This window comes from Canis lupus, chromosome 5 (genome assembly GCF_003254725.2).
Source record: "Canis lupus dingo isolate Sandy chromosome 5, ASM325472v2, whole genome shotgun sequence".
Classification (NCBI taxonomy): Eukaryota; Metazoa; Chordata; class Mammalia; order Carnivora; family Canidae; genus Canis; species Canis lupus.
The window spans coordinates 9,657,219-9,672,922 of record NC_064247.1 but is presented as its reverse complement, the minus strand read 5'-3'; the positions used below and the strand labels follow the sequence as shown (position 1 = coordinate 9,672,922).

Below are 15,704 nucleotides of genomic sequence, written 5' to 3'. Positions count from 1 at the left end.
GTCCCTGAGGTAAGGGAATGCTCCTCCCTCCTCCAGCCCCAAGACTGGAGCCTTTGTAGGCCTACTCCCTCTTCCTCCCTCTTCCCTCCAAGTTTCTGAAGCTGCCAGCCACCACCACCCCGTCCCCAGACCCGCTGGGCTTGGAAGGGCACCCTCCCCACCCGGGGCAGGCATCAGATCTGGAACTCTCTGTAGACCCAGAGTCGCCCTGGAAGAAGAGGGAGGCATTCTGAGAACCTGAGTTGGCCACCGGGGCGTCACCACTTTGGGGTCCCGCCTGGAGCATGAGGCCCAGGCCAAGACCCTCCCTTCCCGACCCCTCCAGAGATTCTTACTCCTTCCCAGGCCTTTTCTCTGAGATCCCTTCTTTGGCACCTTTATCACTGCCTGCTGAGGTAGGGGTTTCCATGGAAACTAGAGCCACCTCCCCACTCCCAGAGCCACTCCATTTCTCCAGGAGAGAAACTGAGTCTTGGAGGAGACGCCACCTGGGTAGGAGGTAGGACAGGCTGTAGCAAAATTGGGGCGCAGGCCTGCACCCGGTCCTATGCCCGGCTTTCCCTCACTACATGGAGGGCAGGACTTGATGGTCTACAAGTCAGGTTTCTCTCTCCTGTCCTTAAGAGGAATCAGAAGATTAAGAGGATCTACACCCCAAGTCTGTGAGCTGTCAAGCCCTAGCTGAAAGGGCACCGGCTTCCATCCCCTTGCTGCTCAGAGTGAGTTAGGATCTTCCTGGCCTCAGACTTTCGGAGCCTTCCCCATGCCACCTGATAGCAAGTGATCCTTTTATTATTTTTTTTAAGATTTATTTATTTATTTGAGACAGAGAGAACATGAGGAGGAGGGGCAGAGGGAGAGGAAGAGAGAATCCATCCCAAGCAGACTCTGCAGGGCTGGATCTTAGGACCCCGGGACAATCACTCTGAGACCATCACCTGAGCCAAAACCAAGAGTTGGTTGTCCATCTGACTGCACCACCCAGGCGCCCCCACAAATGACCCTTTTAAAGACCCTAGGAGAGCTGTTCCAGGAGGCTGTGTGGAGAAGCCCTCCTGGGTTTGAAAAGGCAATTTGACTCTTACTTTCCATACAAACACAATGCGTCTTTATTAAAATTTGCAAAATAAAAACAAAAACATATTTCAAGTTAGTTAAAAAAAAAAATACCTTCCCTATCCCCTGCCCCCAACAAAACCCAACCAAGCCAGCAGGACAGGTTATATGAATGCAGGGAGCTGGAGTGGGAGTGAAGGATGCTGTTAGATGGGGTGGAGTACAGATCAAGGGCCTGGAGGACTCCTGGACTGGCCCGTCCCTACCAGGGCCACATCTCAGCAGTGTTCCCTGCAGTCATAGGAAGGCCTGGGGGAGGGGGTGGCCCTCTTCCTAATCCCCAAGATTCACTTCCTCTTCTACCTCTTGAATGTTTGGATCTTAACTGAGACTCAGTTTCCCCATAGTAAAGAAAGGTGTGAGCAGAGAACTGGAGGTCTGGAAGGTGGTCTCCCAAGACTCAGGCCTCTGTGCTAGGGGGACCCGTCTAGGAAGGAGAGAAACCAGATGGCTTAGCTGATGAGTGGCTGGACCATCACACCAGAGACCCAGCCTGACTCTGGGCGGGCACCATTACGGGGACAGCGCCCATGCGGCTCAGCGTGGAGGAAGAGACCCCACCCGGGCTGGGGGATATTGGCTGAGGCTGGGCCCCATCTGTCCTGGGCAGCCTGGGTGAAGGCAGGACCTGGCTGGAGAGGCTGAGCGTGGGGGTCAGGGCACCGGGCCTGGGAGGCCCTTGCGGGTGCCGGAGGGCTCGAGCTGAGGTGACCGAGGAAAGGGTCCCATTCTTGGAGATTGTGTCTGAGCCCTTGGGCCAAGGCAGTGTCCGGGGAGCAGTGGCATCCTCCCTGGTCATCAAAGAAGTAATAAGAGGTCAGAAGCTGGAAGGGGGAGCAGGGGAGCATTTCTACATGCTTTGTCTTCCTCCCTGGTCACACACCTTTTCACTCTCCCCTCCCTTAAAGCCCACCCAATGGAAAGCCGTTTCAGCCACTGCCCACCTTTCCCTGAGAGGACAGCTGCCCAAACTCTGAGCACCAAGGGAAGCGAGCAGAACCCCATTGGAGCAGAGACACTTACTTGATATCATTGGCCGGCTCCTCTAGGGCCTTGCTCCGGCGGTGGTACAAGAGGACCAGCCCGGCCAGCATCCCCAGCCCCACCAGAGTGCCCACGACAGCTCCAGCAACCACCGCAGGCCCTGGCCCTGGAAAAAGCCTTGGGGTCAGAGGGAGACTCCCAGCTGGTCCCCGTCCCCTCCAATCCCTGTACCCCACCGCCACCAGAAACCTTTTCTTTTCTTCCCGTCAAGCAGAAAATGGTCAGTCAGTGACCAGATATTTGTACAAACATTTGACCAGGACAAGCTCCTTGTCCTGTTGACATTGAGAGGCCTCAGCAGACAGGCCTCCTCTCCTCCTGCAACCCCACCCCCACCTGTGTCCAATCTTCTCCTTAACCACACTTACCCCTCACTGACCTGTGCTCACTTCCAAGGTCACGTTGCACTGGGCACTGCCCACCTCATTGTGGGCCTTGCAGATATAGACTCCAGACATGGGACTGGAAAGGTTTGTGAGGCTTAAAGATCCACGGATGGCATCTGTGGACACAATTTGGCCATAAGTCCAGGGACCCTCTTTCCCCCTGAAAAAATTCTGCCCCTTCTGGAACATCTTCTTTGTCTCTCTGGGAGACTCATCTGTCTGTTGCCTCACAGTGGGAAAAGTTGTGACAGCCGGCATGCTGGGTACTGGCCCCAGGCACTGAACTGCGAACCCCATGCCTCTCGCCATTTCCACTGCTCAGTGTCCCTGATTGATTTCTAAAAAGATTCAGAGAGGAACTGATGCCCAGAACAACCCAAATACCATTTTTACTTTTATTTCGGATTGGCTGTGTGATGAGAAAGAAAATATTAGGCTAGGAATCAGAAACCCCGAGATGCCCCACAGGCCATGTGACTTTGAACAAGTTACTGGCTATTCCTGGGTCTTAGTTTTTTTATCTGTAAAATGAGGTAATATGACCTCTTTGATGGTGTTGAAAGGATAATATAATATAACCATTGTAACAGTTCGAGTTTATTGACCACTGACTCTACCCCAGAGACTAAGTTCCTGACATGGACTAACTTATGAAAACTTCACAACAAACCTATGAGCTAAGTACTATTTTAAAAATACAAATAATTTTTTTATTATCAAACTGGTCAAATGAAAAGTAGAAAAAGGGACAAAATGAAAATCCATATACCCACTACTTTGATTCGATGATTGTTAACATTTTGCTCTACTTACTTCATTTCTCTTTTTTGCGAGACATTTAGAAATAAATGCTTCAGCATAAGTCTCTAAAACGTAAGGACATCAGCCGCATCACTACAAATCCACTGCCACATCTGATAAGTTAATAATTCTTTAAAGGAATTATCTAACACCTAAGAGTAATTATCTGATTATCCATATTGAAAATATCCAGGGACGCCTGGGTGGCTCAGTGGTTTAGCGTCTGGCTTTTGGTTCAGGTCATGATCCCGGGGTCCTGGGATTGAGTCCCCTGCAGGGAGCCTGCTTCTCCCTCTGCCTGTGTCTTTGCCTCTCTGTGTGTGTCTCTCACAAATAAATAAATAAAATCATTAGAAAAAAAAAAAGAAAGAAAATGTCCAATTGTCCTCAAAACATCTTTTATAACTAGTGGGTCCAAATCAGGGCTATGATATTCCCGTTTTAGAAATAGCTCAGAGTTGCAGAGCTAGTAAATGGCAAAGCTGGAATTTGAATGCAGATTACCTAGCTCCAGAGCCACAGCACCTGAAAGCCCCCAGCACAGTGCCTGCACCTGGAGGGCCCTCTTTTCCCACCCCTTCTCTCCACATCCTCCTCCACCCCAGTACCTTGCAGCATTGCCTCCCCTTTTTGCCCCGCCCCCGTCCCCTCTGGTGCCTCTCATCTTTCCTTACCCCAGCCACAGTCTCAAGTGCCCTCACCTAAAACTGGTGCAAAGAACACCTGGGCAGATGGGGGTGCCCGCTCCCACTGGTACTGGGCAGCTGGCTTACTCCTTGGGGACTGGCAGCTCAGGGTCACATTGGTCCCCACGCGGGGCACGCCCAGGAGGCGGCAGGAGGGAGGAGCTGGAGGAACTGGAGCAGAAAGATGGGTTAAAAACTCAAACCCAAGGAAAAACAGACCCCTGCCATCCCCACCCCCCAAATGCTCCCTGTACCCCCCTCCTCCAACCTCTACACTCTGCCATTTGGGAGAGAGACCTGCCTGTCCCCCCCTCCCCCCATGGGGCTGGGGAAGGTTTGCAAAGTGTACTTCACACTCACCCAGCACACTGAGTTCTAAAGTTTTGCTGCCATGGCTCCTATTTTTGCCTTCATGGTCTTGCACATTCACAGAGCAGCGGTAGGACCCAGAGTCTTTCTCCCGGAGGCCCTGCAGCCGCAGGGACACGTTCTGGGAGGGCATGGAGTAGACCAGGGATACCCCAGATTTGCTTGATGTGGCCCCACTGATGTACGCCAACACCTGGTGGGGAGCACAACGCCTCCCCGTTATTCCGTGTGTGCCCTGTGCCCACAGGCTCAGCTGACCCGCCTCCCCCACGCTGGCAGTCTTCAAGTGCTCCTCCCTGTACTCATCCCTCTACCCTGTACCAGCTCCTCATTCACCTGCTGTCTCTCTAGCCTCCCTCTCTCTGCCCCTGGGTCCTCTTCCCACAACAGTTCTTGACCCCCTATGCTTTGTCTCTTCATCTCCCATTTGGGGCGTTTAGAAAGGTGGTATAATGGGTGAGGGATAATGTAAACAAGGGTATTTATGAAAGAAACTTGGATTGCAGGGGTACCCCCAAGATTTTTTTAAAAATCTTTTTATACTCTTCTTTATCTTGAAGATGTCCCCTTTCCCCATGTATAAGTTCAGACCCTGTGAACCCAGGATCTAACCCTGCAATCTCAATTTCTCACATACAGCCCCCCTGCTTATCAAATGACCTCTTGAACATACTTTCCAGAGCCTTCGGAGGAGCCGAAGCAAATATGGGGCTTTGAAAATGAAGTTTCATTGGCTTCTGGGTAACTCTGCCTTGGAGAATAAGTCTGATGTCAGGAAGGAGGGAGGGTAAGTGTAAGGAGCCTGCCCCTTGTCTCTCAAAGGAGTGTATTCAGGGGACGGATTCGGGAAGAGAAGTGGCCTGTGACAGTGTCCAAAGCACAAAGAAGGTGAAAATAGGAAGATGCTCAGCTTTTCCATGTTGTGTGATCCTCGCCCTAACCCTCCCCTTGTGATGAAACCTCAATCCTCACTGTCCCTCCCACAAAGCAAAGCAAAGCAAAGCAAAGCAAAATGCTTTTCTGCTTTCCTGCATTTCGTTTCCTGGATTTCGGGAGAAAGTTGGGGACAAGAACATCGTTTCGGGCACCCTCCGAAGTCAGACCAAACACCCCGGCGGTGAGGAGGACCTCACTCCTCCTCCCCAACTCCTTCCCTGTCCCCTCTGCCCAGGCCACCCCTCCCACTCCCGCCAGCTCGTCCCTGGGCCGGGTCACAGGCTGCCCCCAGCCTCTGGCAGAGATGCTTTCCTGCCTCACCTGGTTCAGATCCTGCCCTTGTTCCAAGAACCACATCACGGTGAGCAACTCCCACGGCCCAGGCTGGGCGGGCGATTGGCCTCGCAGGGTGTACCACACCGGGAGCACGACCTCCGCGCCTTCCACCGCCTTCAGCTTGGCGAGGCCCGCGGGCACGTGAAGCTCCAGCTGGGCCCGCGAGGAGGACGCTGAGCACAAGAGCGCGGAGGAGGCGAGAGCGTGAGCGCCCAGGACCGGCTCCCGCTCGGCCTGCGGACCTTGCCCCACGCGCGGCGGGAGAGGACGGAGCTCGCAGGTCCACCTCCTGGGCCTCGAACACCGCCCAGGGGCTGCTGCCCTACGGTCCTGCTTTTGTCAGAGCTCAGCCCAGGGCTCCTAGCGGGGGTAGGGACACATTCCTGCGCCTTTATTTGCATCCAGAGGAGCGGGTTTCTACGCGCCCAGAGAAGGGGGCAGATTTCCCGCGGGGAGGGGACGACCCCTAAGGGGAGGGGGGCAGGTTTCCTACTATTAACCTGCACCCTTGCAGCGCACTGGCTCCCCCAGTTTTCTGGGGCAGCGGCGCAGGTCTGGATGGCCAGCGTTCCTGCTCCTGCTCCTCGACCCCACGGGCGGGGTGGGGGGGTTGGGAGGCCGCCGGATTACCGATTAACCCGCGGCTCCGTCTGAATCAACAGCTCAGCTCGGGCAGCGGAGAGCGGAGCCGGCCCGGCGCTCCCCCCCACCCCGCGTCCGCACCGGGGCCTCCCCCAGGAAAGCCCAGGCCCAGGCCCAGGCCCAGGAGGTGGCCCCAAGCGTCCGGGCGGCCCGCGCTCGTCCTGCGAGGCCGCTGGGCAGCGGGGCCGACGGAACACGGATGGAGGCCCCGGGACACTCGAGTACGAGTCTCCCGGGCGTGGGTGTGGCGTTCAGGGGTGGACGGGGTGTTGGGTTCAAGGAGACGACAGTGGGGTCCATGCTTGCGCCAAGGCGTCCAGAAACACTGGAGAGAGGCAGACGGGCAGCCGAGTCCCAAGCCCCGGGAGGGAATAACCTTGGGCTTGTACGCTGCCAGGCCGAGGAGGCTGGCACCACGGCGGGCCGACGAGTCTGGGCCGCCGACCCCCGACGTGACCCGCTCCCCGCCCCCTGGAGCGGATCCGGCCAGGATGCGCGCCACCCCCGCGGCTTTCCGGCTGCGCGACTCTCCAGCACCCCCACCCCTATTCCTTGGCCTTCGCGGCACCCCCTGTCCGCTTCCTGGCGGGTCCCCGCGGGCCGGGGCAGGAAACTTGTGCCGGGTGATAAGGCTGAAGACAATGACGCGGGAGCCGCAGGGCCGGAGGTGCTACAGGAGAAAACAACCTCTGCTCAAGGAGCCCGACGCCCCCCCCCCCCGCCCCGCCCCGCCCCGGGGGCCCGGGCGGAGCGGCCCGCGGACCGGCCTCTGCGGGCCCATCGGGGTCTCCCTGGATCTCCCCCGGATCTCCCCCGGCCTCCCTGCAGCGCACGCCCCGAGGCCACAAGCGGTTCCCGTCGGGGAAACCTGCCTGCGCCCCGGGACACGCGCGGGCCCCTCCGCCACCGGCGCCCCCAGGCCCCGCGCTCCTCTTTTTCACTCTGCAAAAGGTGGGGGTGGCGGTGGCAGCAGTGATGGACACGCACCCCCCCCCGTCGGCAGCCAGGGGCTCCCCCGCCCGGGCCCCGGGTGTCCCCCGCCGCAGACGCCCCTGCGGCCCACGGCGTCCGTGCGGCGTTGGGGGAGGACGCGAAGGACGCGGGGCGGCCCAAGAAAGGGACCCTTCGGGCCCGAGTGAGGGAGCAGGCCGCGGCCAGAGGAGCACAAAAAATGGGCCCGCTCCCCGGGGCTACTATTTTTAGTTTCCCTTCCTCTGAGAAACTCCCCCCGCGGGCTTCTCACGCCCCAGGGGCAGCGGCGCGGGCCTCGGGAGCGCGGAGCGCACGGCCTCCCCGGGTCGGCCGAGCCCGGATCCCAGCAGGGCCGCGGCGCTCGAGGCGCTCGCCCGGGTGCCCGGGTGCCAGGGACTCGCGGGTGCGGCGGCAGCTCAGCAGCCCCCTGGGGAGGCCAGTTAGGGGCGTGCAGCCTGGGCTGTCGTCGTCCTAACAACTGAGGCCCAGAGTGAGGGTAGGAAAGGCAGAGCTTGCAGGAGAGGTAGCGGACGATGCCCACGCAGCGAACTTGGACTTTTTTCTCCTGCGTCGCAAGCGCCCCGCAGAGATGGGCACGTTGGCGGTAGAGGCCGAGGCTGACGTTGGGAGAAGGGGGCTGAGACTTAAGTGAAGGGACCCTGGGGCAGGCCCACCAAGCCTAGAGGAGCAGAAATCTGTCCAGGATTTGGTGTGGCAGGTGGGGACCCTAATGACTTCATGCCCCAACACCCTTGTGGCACATAGCAGGCTAAAGGGGGCATGGGTGAGCTTTAGGGGGTCCCCTTCTCAGTCCCCATCACTGTGGCTGAGTTCCACTCTAGGTCTCTCTGTATCTGGTGACTTCTGACCTGAGAGAAATGGATTAAAGTTGACCTTGACAAACTCACCCTTCACCCAGTTCGGGATCCTTGAAAAGAGATGGCAAGAAAGCCCCAGAGGAAGTGAAACAAGTTTATAACGGTTTGCTCTTACTGCGTCCTCTTTTCTCCAGATGCCGCAGGGCCACCCCAGCTCCTGGGAGCTCCTGGAAGCCTCCGACACGCCTCAAGCACTTGCTCCAAGGAGGCACCCTTCCTCTCCGACTCTGAGGAGCCTCCTCTCTATTTCCTTTGTCCCTTTGGCTCTAGGAACCAATGGGGGTGGTGGACCTCGCGGTGATGGTGGGGGGGGGGGTCACAATTCTGCTCCTTTAGGCATTCAAACCCCTCCCCCATTTCCTGTGTCCCAAGTGACCTCACGGCCAAGCTTTTGGGGCACCTCCCTTTATTCCCAGGGCAGGAAGCAGGAGGGGGCTAGAGGGAGGATCTGGGCTGGGGAATTGACATGAAGCGTGTTTGTCCAGCCCGGTACCCAGGGAATTCCTGGGGGCTCCTGGATATGGGCTTGAGCGTGGGGTGGGGGATAGGAGGGGGGACTGGAGTTAAGTCCTTAAGCTCTTTAGCCAGTGTCTCATCTAGCAGCGCAGCTCATCTGGCCCTGCTGCGTGGAGGTGGGGAGTGCGGGGGAGGACTGGTCCCCACAACTCAGCAGAGGTCTACCCAGCCGTGTCCGGACCCTCTCCGCCGCCACACATAGTCCACACCCAAGGTGATAGCTGTGTGGACACGCTGCCAGCAGGGATGCCCTGGGTGGGGAGGGGGGAGGAGGGCAAGAGCAGAGGCGGGAGTCCCCATCCATCCGGATCCTAACCAGGGCCCAAGACCACCTCCCTGGGGGTGGGATTCACCCCATCTCCCATCTCAGGCCCCTTCCGGGCCGGGTTGCACTCACCGAGGGTACTCAGCCCCAGGAACAAAAGCCGCAGCAAGCTGGTCGCGGGGCGCCCGGGCAGGGAAACCATGGCACTCCCTGGCCGGCCGGCGTCAGGGGCACCGGCTCCGGGACACACCGAGCGACAGGTGCTGCGCGCCTGGGCAGCCGGGGCGGACGCGGAGCCGGGCCGCTGACACCAGGGCGGCTCTGGCCGGAGTCTGTGCGCGCGTGTCCCGCCGGCGGGGTGGGGACCGGCGGGGACAGGGGGGCGGGGCGTCGAGGGGGCGGGGAGGTCGCGGTCTTCCCGGGCGGGGCGCGCGGGGGACCCGCCGCCGGGGGTGGGGGCGGCTCGCGCGCTGCGACGGCGGATCCCGCGGCCTCCACCCGGGCAGGACGCAGGGTGGGGGCGGGTAAGTGGCCGCGGGGCCGGGGCAAAGGGGAGCGGTGCTGAGCCGCCACCCTGGGCGGCCGGAGGCCTGGGGACCCCCGCGCCGGGAGCCACCCGCACGCCCGCCCCGGCCTCGGGGGTGGCGCGCCCCCGCCTGCGGAGGAAGCCTCGGGGCCTCCGCGGGGTGTGCGGCCGGAGGGGCCCGGTTCTCCCGCCTGAAAGCTCGGCTCTGCTCGGGTCCCGGCGGCCCCCCCGCCCTCGCCCCCGCCCCGCAGGGGCCCCGCGGCCGCCCCCGGGCAGGGGACCTGTGCACCTGCGGCGGCGGAGGGAGGGGCGGTCGGCAGGTCCTCCGAGCCTCCCCAAGCCCCCGGGGCCCCGGCTCTGGTGCCGCACACCCCGGGTAGGGAAAGGGCCGGCGCGAGGAAGCCCCAGGAGCTGAGCGGGAAACTGAGGACAGGAGCCAGGCTCCCAGCTCCTCGCCTCGGAAGAGTGGTTTAGGGCCTCATGCCGACTGCGGAGGGGTTTATGGGCGGCTCTGGGAAGGTAGACCGCACAACGCCCCCCGTTTCTTTATCCCCGTATCTTCGCTGCCCCCCATCCGTCATCAGGCCCTCTCTGATCCTTTAATTTCCGGGCCAGCTCTTGTTCGCTGTGAATCTAATTTAACCGTGTCCCCCCCCCATCCCCCCCGCCAGGCGGTCCGCAGGCACCTCGGCGCCCTCTGGCGGCCGCAGCGCCCTCACAGAGGGGCGCGCACCTGTTCCTGCTTCTCCGTCCAACAGCCCAAACACAGATGCTTCGAACATCCGGGCACAGCTTAGGGCACAGCTTAGCCACCGAGCAAAGGTCACCGGGGCCAGAAAGCAGAACAACGAATTCCTGGCGCTGCCTGCTCTGGGTGCCAGTTGACTGGGAGGAAGAGCAGCCAGGCCTCCGATTCCATTTATTCCACAAGGTTCTGCTCTATTTTAACGCGGAATGTGGTCCTTGTGCCCGACTGCGCAGGGGCTTTTTCTACACAGCGCCCCGTAGACCTTCTCAGGTGCCTCTTCCTAGTGTGACTTGCCTGGCTGCGCTTCAAATACCTGCCATGCAGTGGCTTTGAGAAATGCCTGTGCAAACACTAGACCGCTCATGCAACCCCTGGAATCTAACACTTGGCAGCTCAGCGGCAGCCAGCAAAGGCAACAGAAAAGAGAACTGCGGGTCTCATACACTTATGCAAGGCCGTACACACTTGCATTGTCAAGCGATTGTGTGTGTGTGTGTGTGTGTGTGTGTGTGTATGTGTACTTGGGGGCTGTTGGTTTGGTTTTTTCTACTCTACCACACTCAGATTTTTCTTTAGTTTACAGTGCAAACCACCACCTCCTATAAACATCCCCCTTCATTTCCAGACCAGGGTTAAGTGACCCCAAATAAGGAACTCCTTCCAAGAAAGGTAGTACAAAGTCTCTTGTCTGTGTCCAGGAATGCCAAAGCATCTAATTACACGGGCTGTGCTCAGCCCTATCAAGTGCTATACAAGGTAGAGTCTCAATATTCACTCTCTGTAGCTGACTTTTCCTTTGGAATGTAGATCCTAAATAATTTGCAACATCGGAAGTAAAGCTGCAACCAAAGATGGGTAGGCGGCGAATCTCTCCCTGTGACACAGGGGCAGGCCCTTCAGGACTCTCACACTGCCCTCATCCCAACCAAAAAATTTCCCACTCACTCCTATCCCAACCATTTCTTTCTGCTGGCCCCGCATCAAAGTGACAGAAATTAGCAGAGCAGCTCCCTTCCTTTCTGAAAGCTTTTGCCAGGATGCATTTTAGGATGAACACTGCTCCCTGCCCTTGTGTAATGTGAGGATGTTGGCAGATAACCTGTGAGTGACCTGGAGACTGCTTCCATAAACATGTTGCATTCAAGAGCTAAGTTCATAGTTTGATATGTTAAGAGACATGCAGGCCACTAGCGTTTCTTCCAATCATACTTCACCTCATCTCTCAAAATGTGCTAATTCTTAGTTTGAACATGGTGTCTCCATTCCCCACCCCCACCCCCAACTCAGATATATGGCTTCATTAAGGGTCCACTTTTTGTCTTTAGCAATGCTCATATAGTTATATGATACCCTGTTACCCTCTCTTCTAGACTGTTCTGGCCAAAGAAACTGGATATTCAGTTATCAGCAATCTCCTTTCTTTCCAAGCTTCATTTCCCAGTGTCGTTTCGTCCTCTTGCCCCTACTGCTCACCCATTCCAAGCCAAATGGTGAAAACATACTGGTTCCTGGATCCAGCCTTGGCCACCTTCTCTGTGCTGCCCACAGTGCTCTAGTAGTAATGCCTCATTCTCAGGTAGATTAAAACAGGTAAAATTAGGTAGATTTAAAACATCCACACTAAATTTTCCCCAAATGACCACCCCAGCTAAAGTAATAGCAACAGGGAGTGGGATAGAAAGAAAAATGCACAAAGCATGTTGGTTTTGGGGTTGGTTGGTGGCAAAGTTTGGGGGATACCAAAGTTTGATAATGCTTTTTCCTGAAGCACTTAGCACTGAATATTAAGAAATTACTGCTAAAAGATTGTCAGCAGAACCTCAGCCTTTAAGTCTGTAATTCCAAGTTCTAAAGAAAAGCAAAGTCATAAAAATTCCCTAAGGCCCATCCCTATAGACTGTGCCCAGGGAGAAGAGGTGCTACACTCAAATTCCAAGAATATTTATACTCCCCCTGAACTAGTATCCATTTTTAAAATTTGTTTTGTTAAGTAAGCTCTACAACCAACGTGGGGCTTGAACTCACAACCCCAAGATTAAGAGTCACGTGCTCTACCAATGGAGCCAGCCAGGCACTTCCACTAGCATCCATTTTTAGCAGCTCATATCAGAAAACAGCCAACTGCTTAAACCTAGACTAAAATGACATTAATAAAAGTCATCCCATTGATTAAAAGCACTCCAGCCATTCGAAAAATAAGCATCAACTAAGAGGTATCAGGATGAGAAAAATCACTGATTTGAGTCATTCAGGTTGTAGGAAGGAGAACATTTTTTTATCAATATGCAATTTTATCTTCAATAGTATAAAAAATAGGGAAAATTATAGCTCTTACCTGGATTTGCAGTCCATCTAAAGTAGAGAACCTGAGAGATGTTGGGGCAGTCATTAAAGATAAATCACCAATCTAATAAGTCCCAGCCGTGAGACCAAAGTGACCCTTGACTGCTCTTCTAGTAAGCTCGTTGTTAGCCATGAGCACTAACCACTAAGTGGAGCGCTAGGTGATGCAAAGAAATCCCCGAAAGGTCTAAATGAGATAGCTACTTTCCTAATGGACTGATACCTTACAACTTCCTTTTCTGTGCATCACTCAAAAAAGTTTTTGAATGTTTCTATTGGATCTTCTCTTCTTTATATAAACAGCATGATGACCACACTTCTCCATTTGTACTCTCATTTGAGAGAGCTGCCCTTGACTACTGAGTATAAAGATGAGGAATGAAAATCTCTTACTAATTCACGTACTTAGGGTCAGAAGGAACATCTCAGTCATTTAAAAAAAGGAAAGAAGAAAGAAGAAAGAAAAGAAAAGAAAAGAAAAGAAAGAAAGAAAGAAAGAAAGAAAGAAAGAAAGAAAAGAAAAGAAGAAAAGAAAAGAAAAGAAAAGAAAAGAAAAGAAAAGAAAAGAAAAGAAAAGAAAAGAAAAGAAAGAAAAGAGAAAAAATGAAATGTCCAGTGACTTTGGTACTCTGACAAGAAATAATGATATTGGTCAGCGGGGTACAGAGAGTAAGTGAAGATATCCTACTCCCTTTGTTCTGTACATTCTCAGCAGAAAAGTCAGAGCACAGTCCCCAGTGCCAGTGAGACTATACCCTGCTACAAAAAGTTCAACTAGTACTCCAAGAGGTCAAGAATTACTTTAATATTTTTTTTCTTAAAAAGTTTAAATGGCAACACAACCGTAAAGTTGGTACATCACAGAAACAAAGGTCTTTGCAGGCAACACTGATTGGGAATAGCAAAACACTTGGGTGGTGAAAAAAATGAGACTCTAAATTATATACAATCGTAGCTAAGGGTGATATTGAAAAACAGTCTTATTTACTGTGACTCAAGATTTAACTTGCCATTATCTATTGCTTATTTATTCAGGGTTGTAAATAATACTTATATAGAGACATAGAGATGTGTAAAAATGAAACATTGTGAAAAAAATACAATTTTTCAATTTCATATGAAACTCAAAGTATAAGTTTTGTCCAATATGGAATGTACCTACATTTGTTTATATCAGGGCTCTAAAATCCATTTAAAAATTGTTTTTTGTTTTTAAAAAAGAAAACAGCTAACCCACCATGCAAGTTCGCTGTATATCTTGCTTGCTCAAAATGAGCATTTTCAGGTGAGGTCTGTTTTTTTTTTTTTTTTTTCTGCCCAAAGTCTAGTATGATTCTGTAGAAGTTGTACTGGCCCAATGGTGGTAAGAGTTCCCATGAAGAGCCTGATGGCAGCATCTGGATGAGAGGCAGTCTGAGTAATGCCAAGTGAGTAGAGAAGAGGGAGGTAAGAGCCCAAATCCTTATGAAGGATGACATTCAGTTGTTAAATTTTAAGGGGTACCCAATGGCTTTTTCCAGGCACTCGACTAAAGAGCCAGCGGAAAGAAAATCCCTCTCTACTTCTACAAATTTGATATAGATGGATTTGGGGGAAATTCCGGGATCCACGATACAGTTCTGAGATAAAAACCCATTAATACCAACCCAATCTTTGCTGAAGGTTTTGGCATTTGCCTGGAAATGTAAAAATAAGCATTGCTGGAGAGTCCTGACCTCAGCAATCCCGAGGTAGCAATAGATTATTCGGGTGGGTTCGATTTCCACCTGTAATGAGGCTTGCGCTGAGAGGGTCTCCAAGTCAACCCGGCCCTCCTTTCCTGGGTCCAGAGGACGTCGCTCCAAGTGCGGTGAAGGGGGCCTCTCAATACATTCTTCGTAGCCAATGGCATAAAGGCCTGGACTTTTGGGAATGCCTCCTGGTAATAAATATTGAACCACGTTCCCACCAGTTGGTTTGGAATGGGCAATGGGTATCCAGTCAATTTCCATGTGCAGCTCCAGGCATCTAGCCTCACTAATGGTGATCTCTAAGAATTTGTAGTAAACATTTTTCCAGTTCATTTTCTGCACACGGGTCATAATGATTCGTCCCTCGGGCTTCTCGGAGTTGAAGTACTCCCGGAGTCGCTTGCCAAGGGGCACCTGGGAGCTGATCTCAGCATAATGATAACGGATGTCCTCTTTCCAACGGGTGTTATAACCAATTCCAAAAATGGCCAGTTTATTAGAAAGATGAAGCCTTGAAAAGTCTGTCCAGCTCTGAAATAGTTCCCATTTCAATTGTACTGATTCCAAAATCTGTACAATGTTTTGCATGATGTCTCTCTTCCTAGAAAGAGAAATACAAAGTCAAATTCCTCAGGGATCAGCACGGTCCAACAGAACTTTCTGCATTGATGCAAATGTTCTAGATCTGTGCCATCCGATATAGTAGCCATTAGCACTTAAAATGTGACCAGTGTGAGTGACACAGGAGATTTTTAGTCATAACTGGAAATTACGGTTAAATAGTGGCTACCCTATTGGACAGTGCAGGTCTAGATAAACACAGCATTAAAATCTGAGAAATACTCTTTCCTAGGAAGTTTCTAGGAATTATTGATAAGCTGCTTACCATTACTTCTATAGTCTGGCTGTATTAAACTTAGTAACTATTGATATGTAAGACCCTAAGATTTCAGAAACCCAAGGATTTAGAATTTAAAATTTTTTTAATTTATTAATTCCAGTATAGTTAATATACAGTGTTATATTAGTGTCCGGTGTACAATATGGTTTAACACTTCCATACAACAGCCAGCGCTCCTCACGACAAGAGCCCTGCTTAATCTCCATCCCCCATTTCCTACCCCCCACCCCCACTCCCCTCTGGGAGTCATCAGTGTGTTCTCTATAGTTAGAGTCTGTTTCTTGCTTGGTCTCTCTCTCTCTTCTCCCTTTGCTTGTTTTTTTTGCTTCTCAAGTTGTATACAGTGAAATCGTATGGTATCTATCTTTCTCTTACTGACTTATAAAGTGGCTATTACAATGCATATGATGGCCTTCAGACCTAAGTACCAAAAGCAGATGAAGGATGTTGTATTTAAAAAACTATCCACTATTACTTAAAGTAATGAATAACTTAATTTCTAATCTGTA

The 15,704-nt window shown here is 53.3% G+C and overlaps 2 protein-coding genes across 9 annotated transcripts in view; both read right to left on the bottom strand.

Moving 5' to 3' along the window:
* Positions 1-1,085: 1,085 nt before the first annotated feature.
* Positions 1,086-9,317, bottom strand: ESAM (endothelial cell adhesion molecule). Of its 2 annotated transcripts, none has more exons than XM_025465106.3 (7): positions 9,080-9,317; positions 5,660-5,847; positions 4,394-4,595; positions 4,049-4,204; positions 2,540-2,662; positions 2,140-2,266; positions 1,086-1,907 (listed from the first exon to the last, which is right to left on the bottom strand). In XM_025465106.3, exons 1-7 carry the CDS (start codon positions 9,147-9,149, stop codon positions 1,592-1,594), a joined length of 1,182 nt encoding a protein of 393 aa, XP_025320891.1. In that variant the 5' UTR covers positions 9,150-9,317; the 3' UTR covers positions 1,086-1,591. The 2 variants fall into 2 exon arrangements, with proteins under 2 accessions (XP_025320891.1, XP_025320894.1); XM_025465109.3 differs by lacking the exon at positions 9,080-9,317 and adding an exon at positions 8,197-8,410.
* Positions 9,318-13,345: 4,028 nt separating this feature from the next.
* The window catches only part of MSANTD2 (Myb/SANT DNA binding domain containing 2), a 31,880-nt gene continuing 29,521 nt past the window's right edge, over positions 13,346-15,704 (bottom strand). For 6 of the 7 annotated variants that reach the window (XM_035715855.2, XM_025465098.3, XM_025465099.3 and 3 more), the window contains one exon: positions 13,346-14,895. In XM_035715855.2, the coding sequence (XP_035571748.1) occupies positions 14,043-14,895 (853 nt within the window). In that variant the 3' untranslated portion in view covers positions 13,346-14,042. The remainder of the gene's footprint in view (positions 14,896-15,704) is intronic. The other variant, XM_025465102.3, reaches the window with a different exon arrangement.